At 46.2% G+C, this 15260-nt stretch overlaps 1 protein-coding gene across 3 annotated transcripts in view; it reads left to right on the top strand.

The window, feature by feature from the left end:
- Window positions 1-2129, top strand: part of nrp2a (neuropilin 2a) — a 64020-nt gene extending 61891 nt beyond the window's left edge. For all 3 annotated transcript variants that reach the window (XM_030409734.1, XM_030409735.1, XM_030409733.1), the window contains 2 exons: window positions 186-254; window positions 508-2129. In XM_030409734.1, coding sequence (XP_030265594.1) covers window positions 186-254; window positions 508-812 — 374 coding nt within the window. In that variant the 3' untranslated portion in view covers window positions 813-2129. The remainder of the gene's footprint in view (window positions 1-185; window positions 255-507) is intronic.
- Window positions 2130-15260: the final 13131 nt, after the last annotated feature.

Below are 15260 nucleotides of genomic sequence, written 5' to 3'. Positions count from 1 at the left end.
GTGTGTGTGGATGCCAAATCTCTAAATTGTCAGAATCTGCAAGACGTGAACACGATTTATGATATCCTGCAAACTCATCACCAGTGCCACCTGTTATTGCTGATTCTAGCCTGTGCTGTGTAAATACTGTTGTGTGCAGTATTTGCTTGATGCTCAAGGACCGTGTTCCCTGTGTTTCTCTCTAGAAACAGTTAAGAGGCCCAATGAATTTGGAGATGGACGGCTTTTCAGTGGCAGAGACCAGCTGGGCGGAGGTAAGGCACTATGACACCTTTCGATCCGTAGAGCTCATTCAGAATTCACTGGTCGGCCCACCGAACACCCTCAAAGACGAGCGCTTTTTACCGCAAATTCCCCAGAGGTTAAAGGATGAGTTCACCTGAAAAATGAAGCTTCAGTCATGATCTGCGTAACCCAATGCTGATGGAAAGTTAAGCAAAGTTTTGTAGCGCTGCTTGTCCATCATAAAACTAACTTTTCTCGTCTGCTCTTCCACTCCCCTCGCAGCTTTACAGTTCCCCGAGTGGAACACCGCGTCTCCATCTTCCGAGCCTCCCGTGACGCGCGTCTCGGAGAAGGACAACTCGTGGCTTTACACCCTGGACCCCATCCTGGTCACCATCATCGTCATGAGCTCCCTGGGCGTCCTTCTCGGGGCGGTCTGCGCCGGCCTCCTCCTGTACTGCACCTGCTCCTACAGCGGCCTGTCATCGCGCTCCTCCACCACCCTGGAGAACTACAACTTCGAACTGTACGACGGCCTCAAGCACAAGGTCAAACTGAACCAACAGCGCTGCTGCACCGAGGCGTGAGGGGAGAGGAAACGCAAAAAAAAAAAAAAAAGGAGACGGGAGAGATACGGCCACTTTGCGGAAAAAAAACCTCTCGCTACTTTCTTCATTTCCTCCAGTTCACTTTAGTGTCAGTTTACGTCCTCGTCGGTGCAGCTCTCCGGACAACGCGGACGACAAGAATGCCACTTTTGAACTCTACTGAGAACTGTTCCTGCTTGGAAGACGTGGCACGGTCCCGTGTTGGTAGTTTTTTTTTTCTTTTGTGGTGAAACGACCAATGAGAGAGAGACTGGGGGGTTCCCAGATGGATTGTTCCGTTGCGGGGATGTCATGCCTCAAAAAATTACTATAATCTTACACATATCAACTACAGATCCCTGCTCCACCAAAAGAGAAGTGTTTATAAATGCATCATAGATTTGTAAGAGGTCTACTTTTGAAACTGGATAACTGTACGCTACACATACCGAGTCAGAACACATCGTGTTGGAAAAAGGTGGTAGGTTAGGAACGTGCTTAGAGAGCGTCTTTTTTGATCACATGTGAACACAGTGGCCTAGAAAATTAGCTCCTTTGTGTGGCCCGTGGCTTTGTTTTATTTTTTTATTTTTTTTCGTTCCGTCGTAGACTCCTGCTACCTATCAGCCTCAGTTATCCTCTTAGTTCCTGACAGTCTGAGGTATTTTTAGTCACCGACCACGTCCATCAAGCTTGTCTTTCCGTCACTCTCTTTTCTGTTTAATGTTTTCGTTCTGGCCCATTGCCAGTCTGTGATGGAAGATAAGTAGAAAAAAAACAAAAAAAAAAACGATGCAAAGAAAGTGTACGTGTGTGTAGAGGTAGGGAGGGAGGGGTGGTGGGGGGGCATTTTAACACATTCTTTTCAAACGAAAGGGAGAGTTATTGTTAGATTTAGTTGTCGCTGGTTCCTGTCAAAGAGAAGGTCATGTTTACATTGTGGTTAATGGCGAAAGGTCAAGGAGCTTTGGTCGGTGCAACCTATGGATTGCTGTTAAGGGCAGAGACTGAAAAAAAAAACCACAGGAGAAAGAGAAACAAAGACAGAGTGAGAGAGAGAGACCCCATGACTGACAGAGCACTAAAACTCCCCCGACTCTCTTTCTCTCTCTCTCTCTAACCGGGGCGATGCTCTCCCTGTGCTTTTTTTTTTTTTTTTCTATTCGCGAGGACACAAAAAAAACCAAACGCGATGAAAAAGAAAAAAAAAAGCGAGCTCGCAGCCAGAGAACGGGTTCCTCTCGATCCACTGACTGTGTGCGCCCGGACACACAACAAGCCTTAAAAAAAAAAAAAAAAAAAAAAAAAAAAAAAAAAGCGAACTGCTCTCGGAAAGAAAAAAAAAAGGAACGTTGAGGCGACTGCAAGACGAGAGAGGAGGTATCGGTCTCTCCGTTTTTACACGTGGGCCTCAAAAAAGCCATGATTTAAAGGACCTAACCCCCCGCCCCGCCCCACCCCACCCTCCCAACTCACACACACACACACAGATCACACCCTCGCCTCGTCCTGCTGGCTAACTGTCGCCTATTTTCTTACGTTTTTGTTTTTTTTGGGGCTTTTCTTTATGTTGGCGAGGTGGGCATTCTGAGGGATGGTTGTGAACCAATCAGAAAGTCTCTGAACGGACTCATAAGCCATGAGAAGGAGAGTGTGGGCGAAATGGTCTCCCTCCCGCGCACATGCTAACACACACACACACACATCACATCGCTTGTATATACAGACGTGTATACAGAACATGAATACACGCCCTCTCCGGATAAACACGTGAAACTTTGGACACACACGTACCGAGAGGCGCTCGCAAAGATGAAGGGAACAATGTATGCTGCTGAGAGCCTACTACACACACACACACACACACACACACACGTGCACTCAACATTTCACCCCATCTACCGTCGCCATGCACACACGAAAAAAAACACACACAAGCCGTCCCTCTCCTCAGAGGCCCGATTCTCTGGACCCCACTGACTCTCTTCAAAGTGCCTTGGAGCCTCGGGGATCCAGTTTGCCTTTGGAGCCAGTATCAGATACAGTGATTTGACACTGACAGTGACAGTGACAGTCACAGCGCGCCCCCCCCCGCCCACACCCCTTCTGCCTGGGAGGACCAAACAACGTTAAAAAAAGGACAGGACCCCCCCCCCCCCCTCCCTCCCCGTTCGCACTGCTCGGACTGCTGTTGTTGTTGTTTTAAAGGGGTCTTTGTACAGAAATGCTCTTTTTATGATTGTTATTATAATTATTGTTATGATTATTTAATAAAGGATTTATACCATACTGGAAAAAAAAATGGCAAGGATTTTTCTTAAAATGTGCAAAAGAACCAAAAAGAAAAAAAAAAGAAGTTTGAATGATGTTTTCTCGACATTTCCTGCAGCAGTTGTGGACACAACTAAACACTTCCCGTCCAATTACCCGCGAACTCCATCTGAGACTCCGAGCCAAACTTTCACTTTTAATTGCAAAAAAAGAATACACACGGGTGATCGCGCACACGCACGCACACACACACGCACGCACGCTCATGTTCCCGCTTTCTTTCTCTGTCACATACACATACATACATAATGTTGTGTTGTCAGCCAGCTACACTTGGCCTCTAATCTCCCCATGATGTCCCATTAGTCTGGACCTCTGGTGGCCCTCATTTAGGAGCTTCAACATCAAAGCTTTGAAGTGCCCGCCGTCTCAGCCACACACACACACACACACACACACACACGCTCATACGGTGCACATGCAATTACTCTGCTTCTCTTTTATACAGCTTGCTGAGTCTCCCCACACACGGTTCCATTTACCCACATAAGCCTCCCGCACCTAAATGCAAGCCCCGGTTAGCAAATACAGCGTTTCTGATCCAGAATGTGATATCTTTGACTCTAAGGGTGTCCTGGATGCCAGAATGGTGGGGGCTTGTGAAGGCTTTTGCAGTCGCAGCTTGGAAGGTTAATGATGGAGCCGAAGTTAATGTGCATTTCTCCGCTTGTATGCGCTTCTGAAATGTGTTTTTCCTCACTGAAGAGGACCGTTATCGCAGCTTATTAATTACAGCAACGTTTAACGCGACTTTGAGCTGATGCGAAATGGAGCCTGTAGAACAGGTACCACATTGTGGGCCACATAAAGCAGAACTACACGTGTTGTCGCTGCACAGCGGCGGTGGCAGTGGCTGTTAGCATGCTCCGGTCCGTGACATAGCGGGCCAATTACCACCTCTGAAAGAAAAAAAAAAAAACACAGACAATCCCCCAGTCTGCCGGAGGAGCGCGATGCCATCTGCTCGCAGGTTTGATTGATCCCGGCAGAACAGTCACGACCACATCACAGGAATGAACGCCGACAGGAAATTACCAAAGGAGCCAGATTGTCATTGTTCCATACCACCTCTTGTTTTCACAACCAAATTATTCTTAATTTTCTCTTTTTTTTCCCCTCCTTCCCTGGGAGTGTGTGTGGTACCCAAATGTTGTTTTTCTAGGTTTTTATCAGTCTGGTAACGGCACACTGCAGGGGCCCTTTCCTTTAGCCGTCAGATCAGAGAGTTCTTTCGCCTCTGAAGCCGAGGCGGCCTTCAAAGAAAAAGCTCTGGCACCCTGTAAGTCGATAGGCCAGATTGCGGAGGGAGCCGATTTGAGGGTCGCGCCACAGGAAGTGACTGAAACGCACAGCTAATTAATCTGGGGGATTATGTAATCAAGATGGAGGAGAGGGCAAACAAGCGGCGCGTTAGTCGTCGCAGTTGGGAAGGGGAAAGTTTGTTTGCTTTTCTAACTTTATCGCTTAGTACCTCCCTTTAGCTTCACCGCCCAGAGGCTCCTCGCAGATCGCTAGCATGGTGAGGCATGGTCTATCAAGGTCTCAGGAAGAGCTTGGAATGCAGTCATGAAGAATGTTATTAACACAGAATTATACCTTCCCAAGAGAGATTGAGAAATCCAAAATTCTGAAATCCTCCATATCCTCCTCCGTGCACCTTCGGTGACAGTCTGAAGAGGAGATCCACCTGGGGACTGAACCGTACAACTCTTTCAACAGCATCCAGAGTGCTGTCACAAGCTGCAGCGGCGCTGCGTGTACACATGCACACGCGGAGACCGACTGATTCATACATGCACGCCCACCACCACGCAAACCACATCCCAATGGTCTTCCTGGGAAGGGGGCCCAGATAATCTTGTCGGGCCTGCCAGCGGTTCAAAGCACCTATATGGGTCAGAGTGGGGAGTGTGTGTGTGCGTGGAGGATGGAGGATGGAGGATAGAGAGGGGCTCTGTGGCAACATGCCTGCCAATGACGCCAGACCCAATGACAACAAATGCCAAAGTCTTGTATAAACACCAGGCAGACCATCACTTTCCTTCCTCCGTGACATTATCATCTCCCCGCCACCAGAGGATACTGCCTCGGAAAACAAATGCATGGAGGAAATGAGCGGAATGAGAAAAGCTGCGTTCAGAGCTCCAAACTAGGCCAGCTTTCTCGCTATTGTCAGGCAGCACAGAGGACATTAACTTGATAAAAAGATGCTGAGGGTGATTTGATGCTTTTGGATGCTGCGAGACTGAAGCTAAAGCCTCACGCTGGGAGGCTCAGCAGCACGCTTGGGGCGCAGAGCCCCGGACTCGCTTTCACGGAAGCGTCTCATATTGAATGCCAACATATGGTACAGAGCAACGGAAAAGACTTGAGCGGTTCTTCATAACTGAACTTTTGACGTGGACGCAGCGTGACCAGAGGTCCTATGTGGTAGGCCACCTGTTCGCTCCACTTGGGGCTGCTGTGTTTACAGTCATGCTTGCCCTATATAGCCCAAGAAACTTGTTATCTGCCATGGTGGGAGGCTTCTCGCTGTGGGTTTGAACCATCTGTCTAAAAGTGTTTGTGGTGGAGTCCGAGTGAAGGTGGTGCAGTTCAAATGCTTGACGTCAGAGACAAGAATTGTTTGGTAGAAGTACTGCTTGAGATGGGATTTCTTTATTATTTAATTGTATTGTTTAAGTGATTGTAGAGTTTCTTATTAAGAGGAATCTTCAGATCTGTGCTGTAGGCCTGTTTAAATATTCAATTGACATGTTAACATTTCCCAAGGAAATCTCTTACACCACTGATACCACACTCTCACTTTATTAGGGACATCTATACAAACTAATGCAATCCCAAACAACTGCTCCGTCATAGACAAGTTAATTAAAGGCCCCACAGTGTGTAATAATTTTGAGCTTTACACTTTATTTTGGGTGTCTAACAGACAATGCTTTACTGATTTATATCATACTGTCCATTGCTGCAGCACCTCTATTCACCCTTGGTCAGAGCACCCTGTTTTGTGCCTGTCTCTTTAAAAAAAAACTTCAGAAGAAAGGCCGGTCTGCCCGATTGGTCAACTCTCACAGGCCTGAGCAGGCCATGTGCATCACATTTACACATCAGCTGCGGCTTGGCTGGGGTGTGAACGTCATTTTGATATTTTTTCCAGTAATTAGACAGCACCTAGACCATCTTCATGATTATGAAGACACCTTACCCTCTCCAATACGGGACCTTTAGATTATATGTTTTTGCATAGAGGTCTTACTCAATGGTGATGGTTGAACTGCATTATATTAAGAGGTGTTTGCTACCCTCATGTATATGCAATACATGTAGTCCACTACAATATCACATTTAAATAAAAAAAAAAAAGCCAATTGCAATCCAGTTCTGTTATACCAGAGAGGAGGCAGGCATCTGTACAGCGAATGGATAAATAGCACTGCAAGAGGAGAAACATATATTTTTGATATTAGGGGGAATTGTCATTTTAGCTATGACCTCAGTAATAAAAGCATGATGGAATGGATGCATTTCTGATGATGTCAGAAAAAACTGAACAGTACAAACTTGAAAAGATGGATCGTTATTGCAGAGCTGTTGTCCATGCGTGCCTAATAAAGCAGCCACTGAGTAAACGTTCAATTACATAAAAGCTCTTTTATGTCATTGTATGTTAGCGCTCCAACGATTAAGCATTGCACTTCTACACCACTGACAGATCCCAATCGACAGAAGGAAGACTCGTGGAAAATAGATGCACGCTTTACCTGCAATTCAACTCCAGCAGTCAGAGGATTCCAGCGCTTTCGCGAGGAGCAACTAATGAAACCTCGAGTGTTTAGCCTCAAGCGCAGACGAGGAGAGGTCTGCAGAAGCCTGCTAAGCTTTATACAACTTATTTCCCATAAGCAGTAATACTCCCCAACACCTGTAAACAGACTTTGATGTCTAAAAATTGAGTTGCCCTTTAATGTGGGATAGGAAGTCACATCAAACTCTGCGCTGGGATTTGAAAGTTTTGCGAAAGTTACCCCACACACAAATCAACTTCCTCTTAACCTTCTCTGGTTTTGTCAGAGGTCCACCTACGAGCGACTGAGTCTTTATGATGGTATTTAGGAGGGAAAGAGTGATCATGTTGGCAGTGCTCGAAGAAAACACTGATGATTCTCAAATCATTGAACACAAGTCGATTCTAAAAACAGATCAAGAAGGTTCTGTGAAACCTTAATCAATGTGAGCTCTCGAACCTGAGCCAAAAACGAATCTGTCAATCACATGTTAAGTAAAGGAAAGCGATCACACTTGACAGGCTGTCAGGATTTGAATGTTCTCGGACAAAAACGTCTCAGAGCTTCTGTAATAATCTGCTCGGTGCCGGCGCGGATGACAATCCTTCGCTCGGAATCTGTCAAAAGATTTCAACGGAGCCGAGTCGCCAGGCGTGTCATTATTCGAACGAGCGTGTCGATAATGGAGCGAAAAACAAAGTTGCGTTTGGTGGAAAGTGCTAATCAATTAACGGCGACAAAGGCGACGCGCTTTTTCGAGAAACGCAGCTGGGGCAGATTTCAGAAACAGGCAAATAAACAGCTGCGCTCATCACGACTCACTCTCGCTGTCATTAAAGGGGAAGAAAAGAAAGAAAAATAAGGAATGGAAAATCATCCGAACGCCTGAATCGTTTGTGCGACGCTGGTACCCGAGTTTAGCACGCGGAGTAATTGAAATGGCCTTCTCATAACTTTCTCTCCAAATTAGGGCTCTTTCATTATGTATTCCATTGAGACGATAATCAAATTCAATTGCACTTTGAGACCCATCTGTTCCAAAATAATTGACGATTCTACCCTTCGTAAAAAAAAACAAAAAAACAACCTCCCGAGTCTCCTCGGCTCGGCACATAAATCTCCTCATCTGAATCAAATTAGCTTCACGACTAACGTGTGTTCACGGAGCGGCTTTTCGTGTGAACGCCCGCCATATTTCCTCTTTGACAAGGTTGGGCGCCGCGTCACGACGTTGGCAGAAATTCGGCGGTAAATAAACCGATATAGGGAATGTTTTTCTGGTGCTTCTTGCTCTGATAAATGCCCTCAAGTGAAGTTTTAATTAAATGTGGAGAAAGGTCTGCAGTCATTAACACTCAACCCCGCTGCCTATTTTTGCCCCTGCCCCTCATTTTCAAGCTGCCTCGCCCCTCCGAACGGAGTCACAAGGGGGAGTGGGGAAAATCTCCCCTGTGAAATGAGACAACCCTTCAAGACCCTCGCATGTCATCAGCGGTTGCCGATGGCGTTCACGTACGCAGATGCGACCGGACATTCCCAAATGTGCCGCCTTCTGCTGTGGTTGATTTCTCTTGCGTTACTGTGGCAACCCTGCTATTCGCACAGTGCCACTTACCATTTTTGTCTGATGGAGGAAGAGGAGACGCTTGCAGTTCATTCACAACTTCACACTAACAATCGAGTCATCGTATAAAAGCTGTTACTGTTACCCTGTAGCCAGTCTGCACTGATATCAGAGCAGTCGTACCAAGTGCAGCAACTTTTAAATACAGTATCTCACAAAAGTCAGTACACCCCTAAGTGGAAATGTCCAAGTTGGGCCCAATTAGCCACTTTCCCCTCCCCGCTGTCATGTGACTCGTTAGTGTTACAAGGTCTCAGGTGTGCATGGGGAGCGCTCTCTCACACTCTCACACTCTCTCATACTGGTCACCGGAAGTTCGACATGGCACCTCGTGGCAAAGATCTCCCTGAGGATCTGAAAAAAAACAATCGTTGGGGCGTCCTCAAACAGAAGGTGGGAGGGAGCGCAAGGTCTCCAACATCCACCGGGGCCAGGGCTACGATGTAAGGGCGAGGGGTGTTCTGGGATTGGCTTGTTTTTTTTTTATCATAGCAGGAGAAAATCATTGACCTTATAAAAACTATTCCCCTCCGTTTTTTATTTAGGCACGCTTGATTTTCACTCTGGCGCGAGAGCGTAGCTGTCGGTCTTGTTGTTTTCATGAATTGATCATCAGGGGTGTTGAGCTCGCGAGGAAGAGTGATGTGGCAGGGAGAGATTACGTGCCAGAGAGGCCAGTGTAGATGTGAAGCCTCGAAAGAGGAGAAGCTCTCTGTGTTTGGTTAATGTGGGATGGAGCTCTGAGCTCTGTTTATATCCTCAATCCTCTGAGTGGGTTGCTGTTGATGGTACGGGTTATATTTTATGCCTTGTAGGAGGTAGGCAGAGTGTGTGTGTGTGTGTGTGTGTGTGTGTGTGTGTGTCTGTGTGCGTGCGACAGTAATGTGGTGACATCCTTCTCTCTCTGATAGTTCTGTACCATGGCGCTCTGAGTAACTGCACCCGGGAGAAAGCGGATTTACAGCCTCATTCAACTGTGCTGAGCTCCAGTTAAACATCATTCAAACCGCCAACTTAGCAATCCCTCTCCCTTATTTTTTTCTCTATCTCATCACACACACACACACACACACACACACACACGCACGCGCGCAAACACCCTTCTTCATAACAACAAACAGAGGCTCACGCTGAATGATGTCATGGGGGTAGATTCATGGGACATTTGCAGAGTGCTCTGGAGATTTATCTCTGCGCGTTCCTCTCATTTTTCCGCGTTATCGTCTTTCACCTGAATTATTATATCACGGGGGTGAATCTCACAGTTGTATGGGCCCAAAACCCCCCCCCCCCCCCGTGCTCCCACGCGCTTTAGCGGCTCGGAAAATATTCATAAAAAAGTGCACTGATTTAGAGAGGAAAGGGAGAGAGAAGGCAGTAAAACGGAGAAAATACACTGTACACAAATGAGACAATCGTTCTGCGTAATAACCAAACGGCGAGGAGGAAAAAGGGGGCCTGCTCAATCAGCTTATCAGTCCCTCTCAAGCTACAGTTTTGGCCCTTGGAGACATAACAGCATCAAGCCACTGGGGCACAAGCGGGGAGTCAAGTAAACACATCGCCGTAGTGTAAGCAAGCTGCACAAAGGCCTTCCTCCCATGACCAAGGCCACACACAAAGACGCGGCGCTGCAGTTTCCATATATACACTGGGAAGGAACAACAAACAAGCGGACCGAAAACCCCCCCCCCCACCCCCCACCTCGCGAACGCCGTCCCGCAAATATCAAATCAATATCCCGTCTTTATTTTTGAAACTGTTTGCGCTCGGCGTCATCGTGGGATTATTTGTAACAGTAATAACTCTCAGAGGACGGAACCAGGGGGGAGCGCGCACCACCTGCCCCGTCCTCTGCACACACACACACACACACACACACACACACACACACGGGGCGGGAAAATAACAAGAGGAGGTGGACCGGTGGGTCGCTCCCGGATGGATGTGTGAAATTAGAACTACACCTGCGTGGATGTTTGTATTGTTGTTCGCATGTATGGGCCTGTTTTATATTAGTCGTGTGTGTGTGTGTGCACTTTTAGTCCCCATGTGTTTAGTCCCCATGTTTTTTTTTTGGTTTGAGGCCTGTCCCCTTCACATTTAGTTGTTACGGAAACAAGAGGCAGGAGCAGCGTTAGCATCGGCGTCGTCGTACGTTAGCCGCCCATAAAGCATGCCGTGCTAAACAGAGCAAGTTCAGCCGGTCAAACTACCTCCCTCTCAGTACCTGGCTAAACAGGAAGTGCCGTACCGTACTGTGTGGGTCTTCTCCCCGATAAAGAAGTGAAAAATACACAAGGTTTTGCAAATTATGCGCATAGAAATTCACTGCTTTTCACCTGTATTTTCCTGCAATTTGTGTCCAAAATATGATCGTTTTTTTTTTTTCTTTACCTGATATTTCCCCCTGCAAAGGGAGAAAGAATGCGAGCGTTCCTGCTGCACACTCTCGTTCCCTGCTGAGGTTTCCGCTGGTGATACTGTCAAAAATGTTGCCATTAGGAAAAAAAAACAAAAAAACGCTCCCGTAACTCATGAATATGGATGAATATCTTCTCTGTGTGTTGGCACTGCCTATATATATATATATATAAGTATTTTTTATTGTGTTGCCGTGTCTCCTTCCTCCCCACCAATCGGCCCTGTCGCTGAAAAAGCTAGCCTCTGACACGAAGCGCGCCGCCGGCGCTGCAGTGTGTCTGCGAGGATCAGTTCTTCATCAGCAATAAGATGCTTCCATTATTCCCACGACCCCCAGCCAAATAAATAACCCGCCCCCGCTTGACACCAGTGAGAGTCCTTGTCTCCAGATGCTTTGCCTGCATTACATCTACCCGCAAGGCCTCCAGCTCCCGCCCCCCTCCTCCACCCCTTCCACCCCTTCCACAACCACACTAAAGCCTTGAGGAGAGCCACGCCACCTGCATACAATCAGCCCACGTGCGCACTGTACACGCACACACATACGCGCAGGCCGACGCGTCCACGTGATGGATGGCCTTCCCCTCTCGGTAATGCACAAAAGCATTATCTGTCACCCTCCAGCCCAGAGGAAAGAGATGCTCTTTTAAAAATTGACACTCTCGCTCCGTGGCAGCGTCCCCGGCAAGCCCCGTGCGTGGAAGTCAGCCCGGGCTTGCGGAGCTGCTCATGCAGGAAGGTGCCTCCTCTTAATCTTGTCTTGGGTCGGGGGGGGGGGGAGGTATCATAGGAGCACTTCCAGTTCATTTAATACCTCTCCATTCATACTCCATTATTCAGAGTCGTTAAGGATGAATCACAGTCAGCATGTGTAGCGGTTGTGCGCTTTTTCTCGCGCGCGCACTTGTCGTGTGATGAATCCACCGGCTTTGTTATGTTCACAGAATCATTTTTAGGTTCTCTCGCAGCCATTTTCGAGCTCTAGGACATGCACAGGAACAGGATACAGCAGATAAGAGAACCGGAATCAACTACAGCAGGATCAATTTTAGGTCATTCACAGTCAGCTTCGTGGTTTAGAGCACAAATGCCAAAAGAAAGAAAGAAATAATTCAGCTGTCTGTTCGTAAGCAAGTTATACAAAAGAGCTTTCTCGTGAAGCAAAGCCACAGATGACGTGGCGGGTTCAACAAAAAATTGTATTTTAACTGTTGCAGCACAATAATAACATTCGCTAAAGTCCACCAGATATTGGTTAATCTTGTTTTCTGGTGAGCTCAGCAAAGGTCACGGTCGTTGGTGGGAAAGAGAAATGTCAGTATCAATATCGTGGCAGGAAGTTGGTCAAAACAACGACGGAGACGCCAGAGAAAGGACTCAGAAATTTCCCATCTGTGCTCACATCAAACATCTGGACTCATTTCGGATTTTGCAACAAGGAAGGGAGGAAGGACATGGAAATGACACAAGCCACTTGCGTATTAGCGGCGTGTGAAAATCAAGTATTCTGGGAATATGACGAGCACAGTCTGACTCACCACATGTAGCCTGTTGGCATGGTAAAATCCACGTCCCAGTGGGGAATGACAGCAACCTCTGTGGCAGAAAACCTCCACGATGATAATGCAGGTTACCTTGACAGTAACCTGGATGTTACCTTTTTCTCTCTTGTGACTATTTAAACCTCGTCTCCCCAAGTGGAAATCAGGTTCTCCCTCATGATATTTTGCACTGACACTGTTGCTGGTTCCCCGGTTTAGCGCACCTCAAGACTGATGTGATTGGTTTAAAGAAAAACAAACTACCTGTATGTGTTTTTTTCCCCATGGACCGGAATGAGATCGGGCGCAGCCAGACCACACAGCACGCCAGTCCCAGTGGTTAACTAATAATAATACATTCCGAACAATATTTACAATGACAAATTGGCTGCATATTTTTTGACTTGTACCACACGTTTATGGGTGCGCGTAAAGATGCACCGATATGAAGTCTGTCTTTAACATACGTATGAGAAGAATGGGGTTGAAAAGTCATTGATTTCACGTGAAACAGTTATTATATAAGCTTTTAATCCGCTGAATAAATTACAGATTTACTGAACCTTATTTTACCGTCGTTATTATTACCTTCATCGAAACTCGAAGGTCGTTAACGGCAGGCATTCAGTTATAAGGATGTCGATTAAAATGTCATAAAAGATACAGCACGTTGAGAGCTACAAAAATTCAATCCACTGGTTAAAACAAGTATATAAATACAGTTAATAAGTTTAAAAGGTAACTGTATTCTGGTAAAGTTACAGCAAAAAGATGTAATTAGATTACAGATAGATTGAGTAAAAAGCGGGATTACAAACAATTACAATTCTAAAATAAAAATTCTATGCAACATGACAATAATTCACGAGTCTTACACAACATAACTCAGGTCTTAGTGAGACCAAATACACATGCGTGCAATATCAGGTTTAAATAAAAGGGTTAACCCTAACCCATCGTATTGATATTTCTTTTCTCTCGTCTACTTTTTTTCAATGTTGACTATTGCGGTCATCCAAAAGTAACTAAAAGTAATCACGTTACATTAACATGATATTGCGATACTTGGATAACATTACTGACTGCATTGTTTGAGCAGGTCATTAGTAACTGTACGTACATTTTTAAAGAACTTTCCCCCTCCACGTCCTCCTCAGAGACAGTGTCTCCACACATCGACAGTTATTTAAGCTTCATGTTTTTTTTCCGTCTGACCCAGGGCTTAAATTTCATCATTATTATGAGTTGATCATTTTTTTTGTTTATTCCCTTAGGTTTAAGAAGATTTGTGTTTTGTTTGGTTTCTAATTGGGATGTGGGCTAAGTAGCGGTCCCCTCTCTTTTTGTTGCTGCACAGTGGTGTACGTCAGGCACCGAGCGACCCATCCGAACTGACTTCTTTGTTCTTTCATCTGCTCACAGCTTCATTATTTTGCCCTTTTTTGTGTTCGGGATCTTGGCCAGAGATGATTGGCCCTGTTGGGGTTACGCAGTGCAGTGGTTTTTTTACTGAGCCCAGACCAGCTATGTGTTAAAAGTCGCAATTAGCTCTTCAAAGGAGGCGGTTTTACTTTCTGCAGAAGTAGCCCCGACCTACCTAACAAGACTTTTTATTAACCTATCTCGCACTCATCGAGGATGCAGCTCTGACAGACCCGTGACGTCCAGAAGCAGCCGTGGTCGTGCTGAAATCCAGTGCAGGCTCGCTCTGGGGTTGAGGATTTTGGCAGAAGTCTCGTCAAAGTATCTGAAGGTCAGACGCATCATCCTCACGACATTTGCAGCAGGCCATTGGAGGCCATGAGGAGCCGGATGCGCTCATCAAAGCCTCCGTCACTGGTGGTGGTGTCAACCCCCACATCCGCAAAATCTGTGACTGTAAAGAGGGGGGCAACAGGAGGCTGTTCAACCTGTGCTGCAGAGATCAGTCCATCTCAGAATACGCCTCGGCCAAAGGACGGAACTTCTTGTTTACTTTCAAGTGACTTCAATAGTAAATTGTGTTTAGTTTGTGGCTTTTAATGAAATAATCCTGCATTTGTGCATCATCTCGAGCCGCCTGTGACATTCCTGGCGTTCTTAAAATCATGTTGGATGGTAGAATTTCGTACTGTGTTGCTCGCTCTGCCCACCCAGCTGCAGAAAAATCCACAGCGCTCCTTTAACTTTCTCCAACTTTCGCCCTCAGTGATCTTAAACTTGTTCCAAATGCGGACAGAAATGATGACAGCAATAACTTTTTTTTATCCCCACTGTAAAAGGAACCGTGGAATTTATAGTCATAAAATAAAATCTGTCTCTCTCTCAGTTTTGGGTTATGGTGATGTGATTTACAGGCATGCCTCTGCCTCCACCCTTATAAGGGAAACAATTTCACACATTGCGGAGTGTTTTTACGCGCGTTAGGTACAGCTGCACATGCGAAAAAAATTTGTATTACCGTTTTTGCCTCCAGTGATGTCACTCAGTGGTTAAATTGCATTGTGGGAAATATAGGTGCCAGGTTTTTTTGTAAAAAAAAACAGTCCGGCGGTCTATCATTCCACTAACACTGTGGGACCGGTTAAGAAGAAGCAGATACGCCACCTTTTTTATTCCACATGTTCCTTCTTCCAGAATGCTATTTATCATTCTGCTCTTAGGTTTGGCACTGGTGATGCTTATAAAAGTTTGGTGGTCGTCCCTTACTGGGAATGTTGCCACTGTGTGTGTTTGCTCTGCTTCATTTGTCCTTTTCGAA

The sequence above is a fragment of the Sparus aurata genome, chromosome 24 (assembly GCF_900880675.1).
Source record: "Sparus aurata chromosome 24, fSpaAur1.1, whole genome shotgun sequence".
In the NCBI taxonomy this organism is placed as follows: Eukaryota; Metazoa; Chordata; class Actinopteri; order Spariformes; family Sparidae; genus Sparus; species Sparus aurata.
This window is presented reverse-complemented; position numbering and strand designations above follow the sequence as displayed.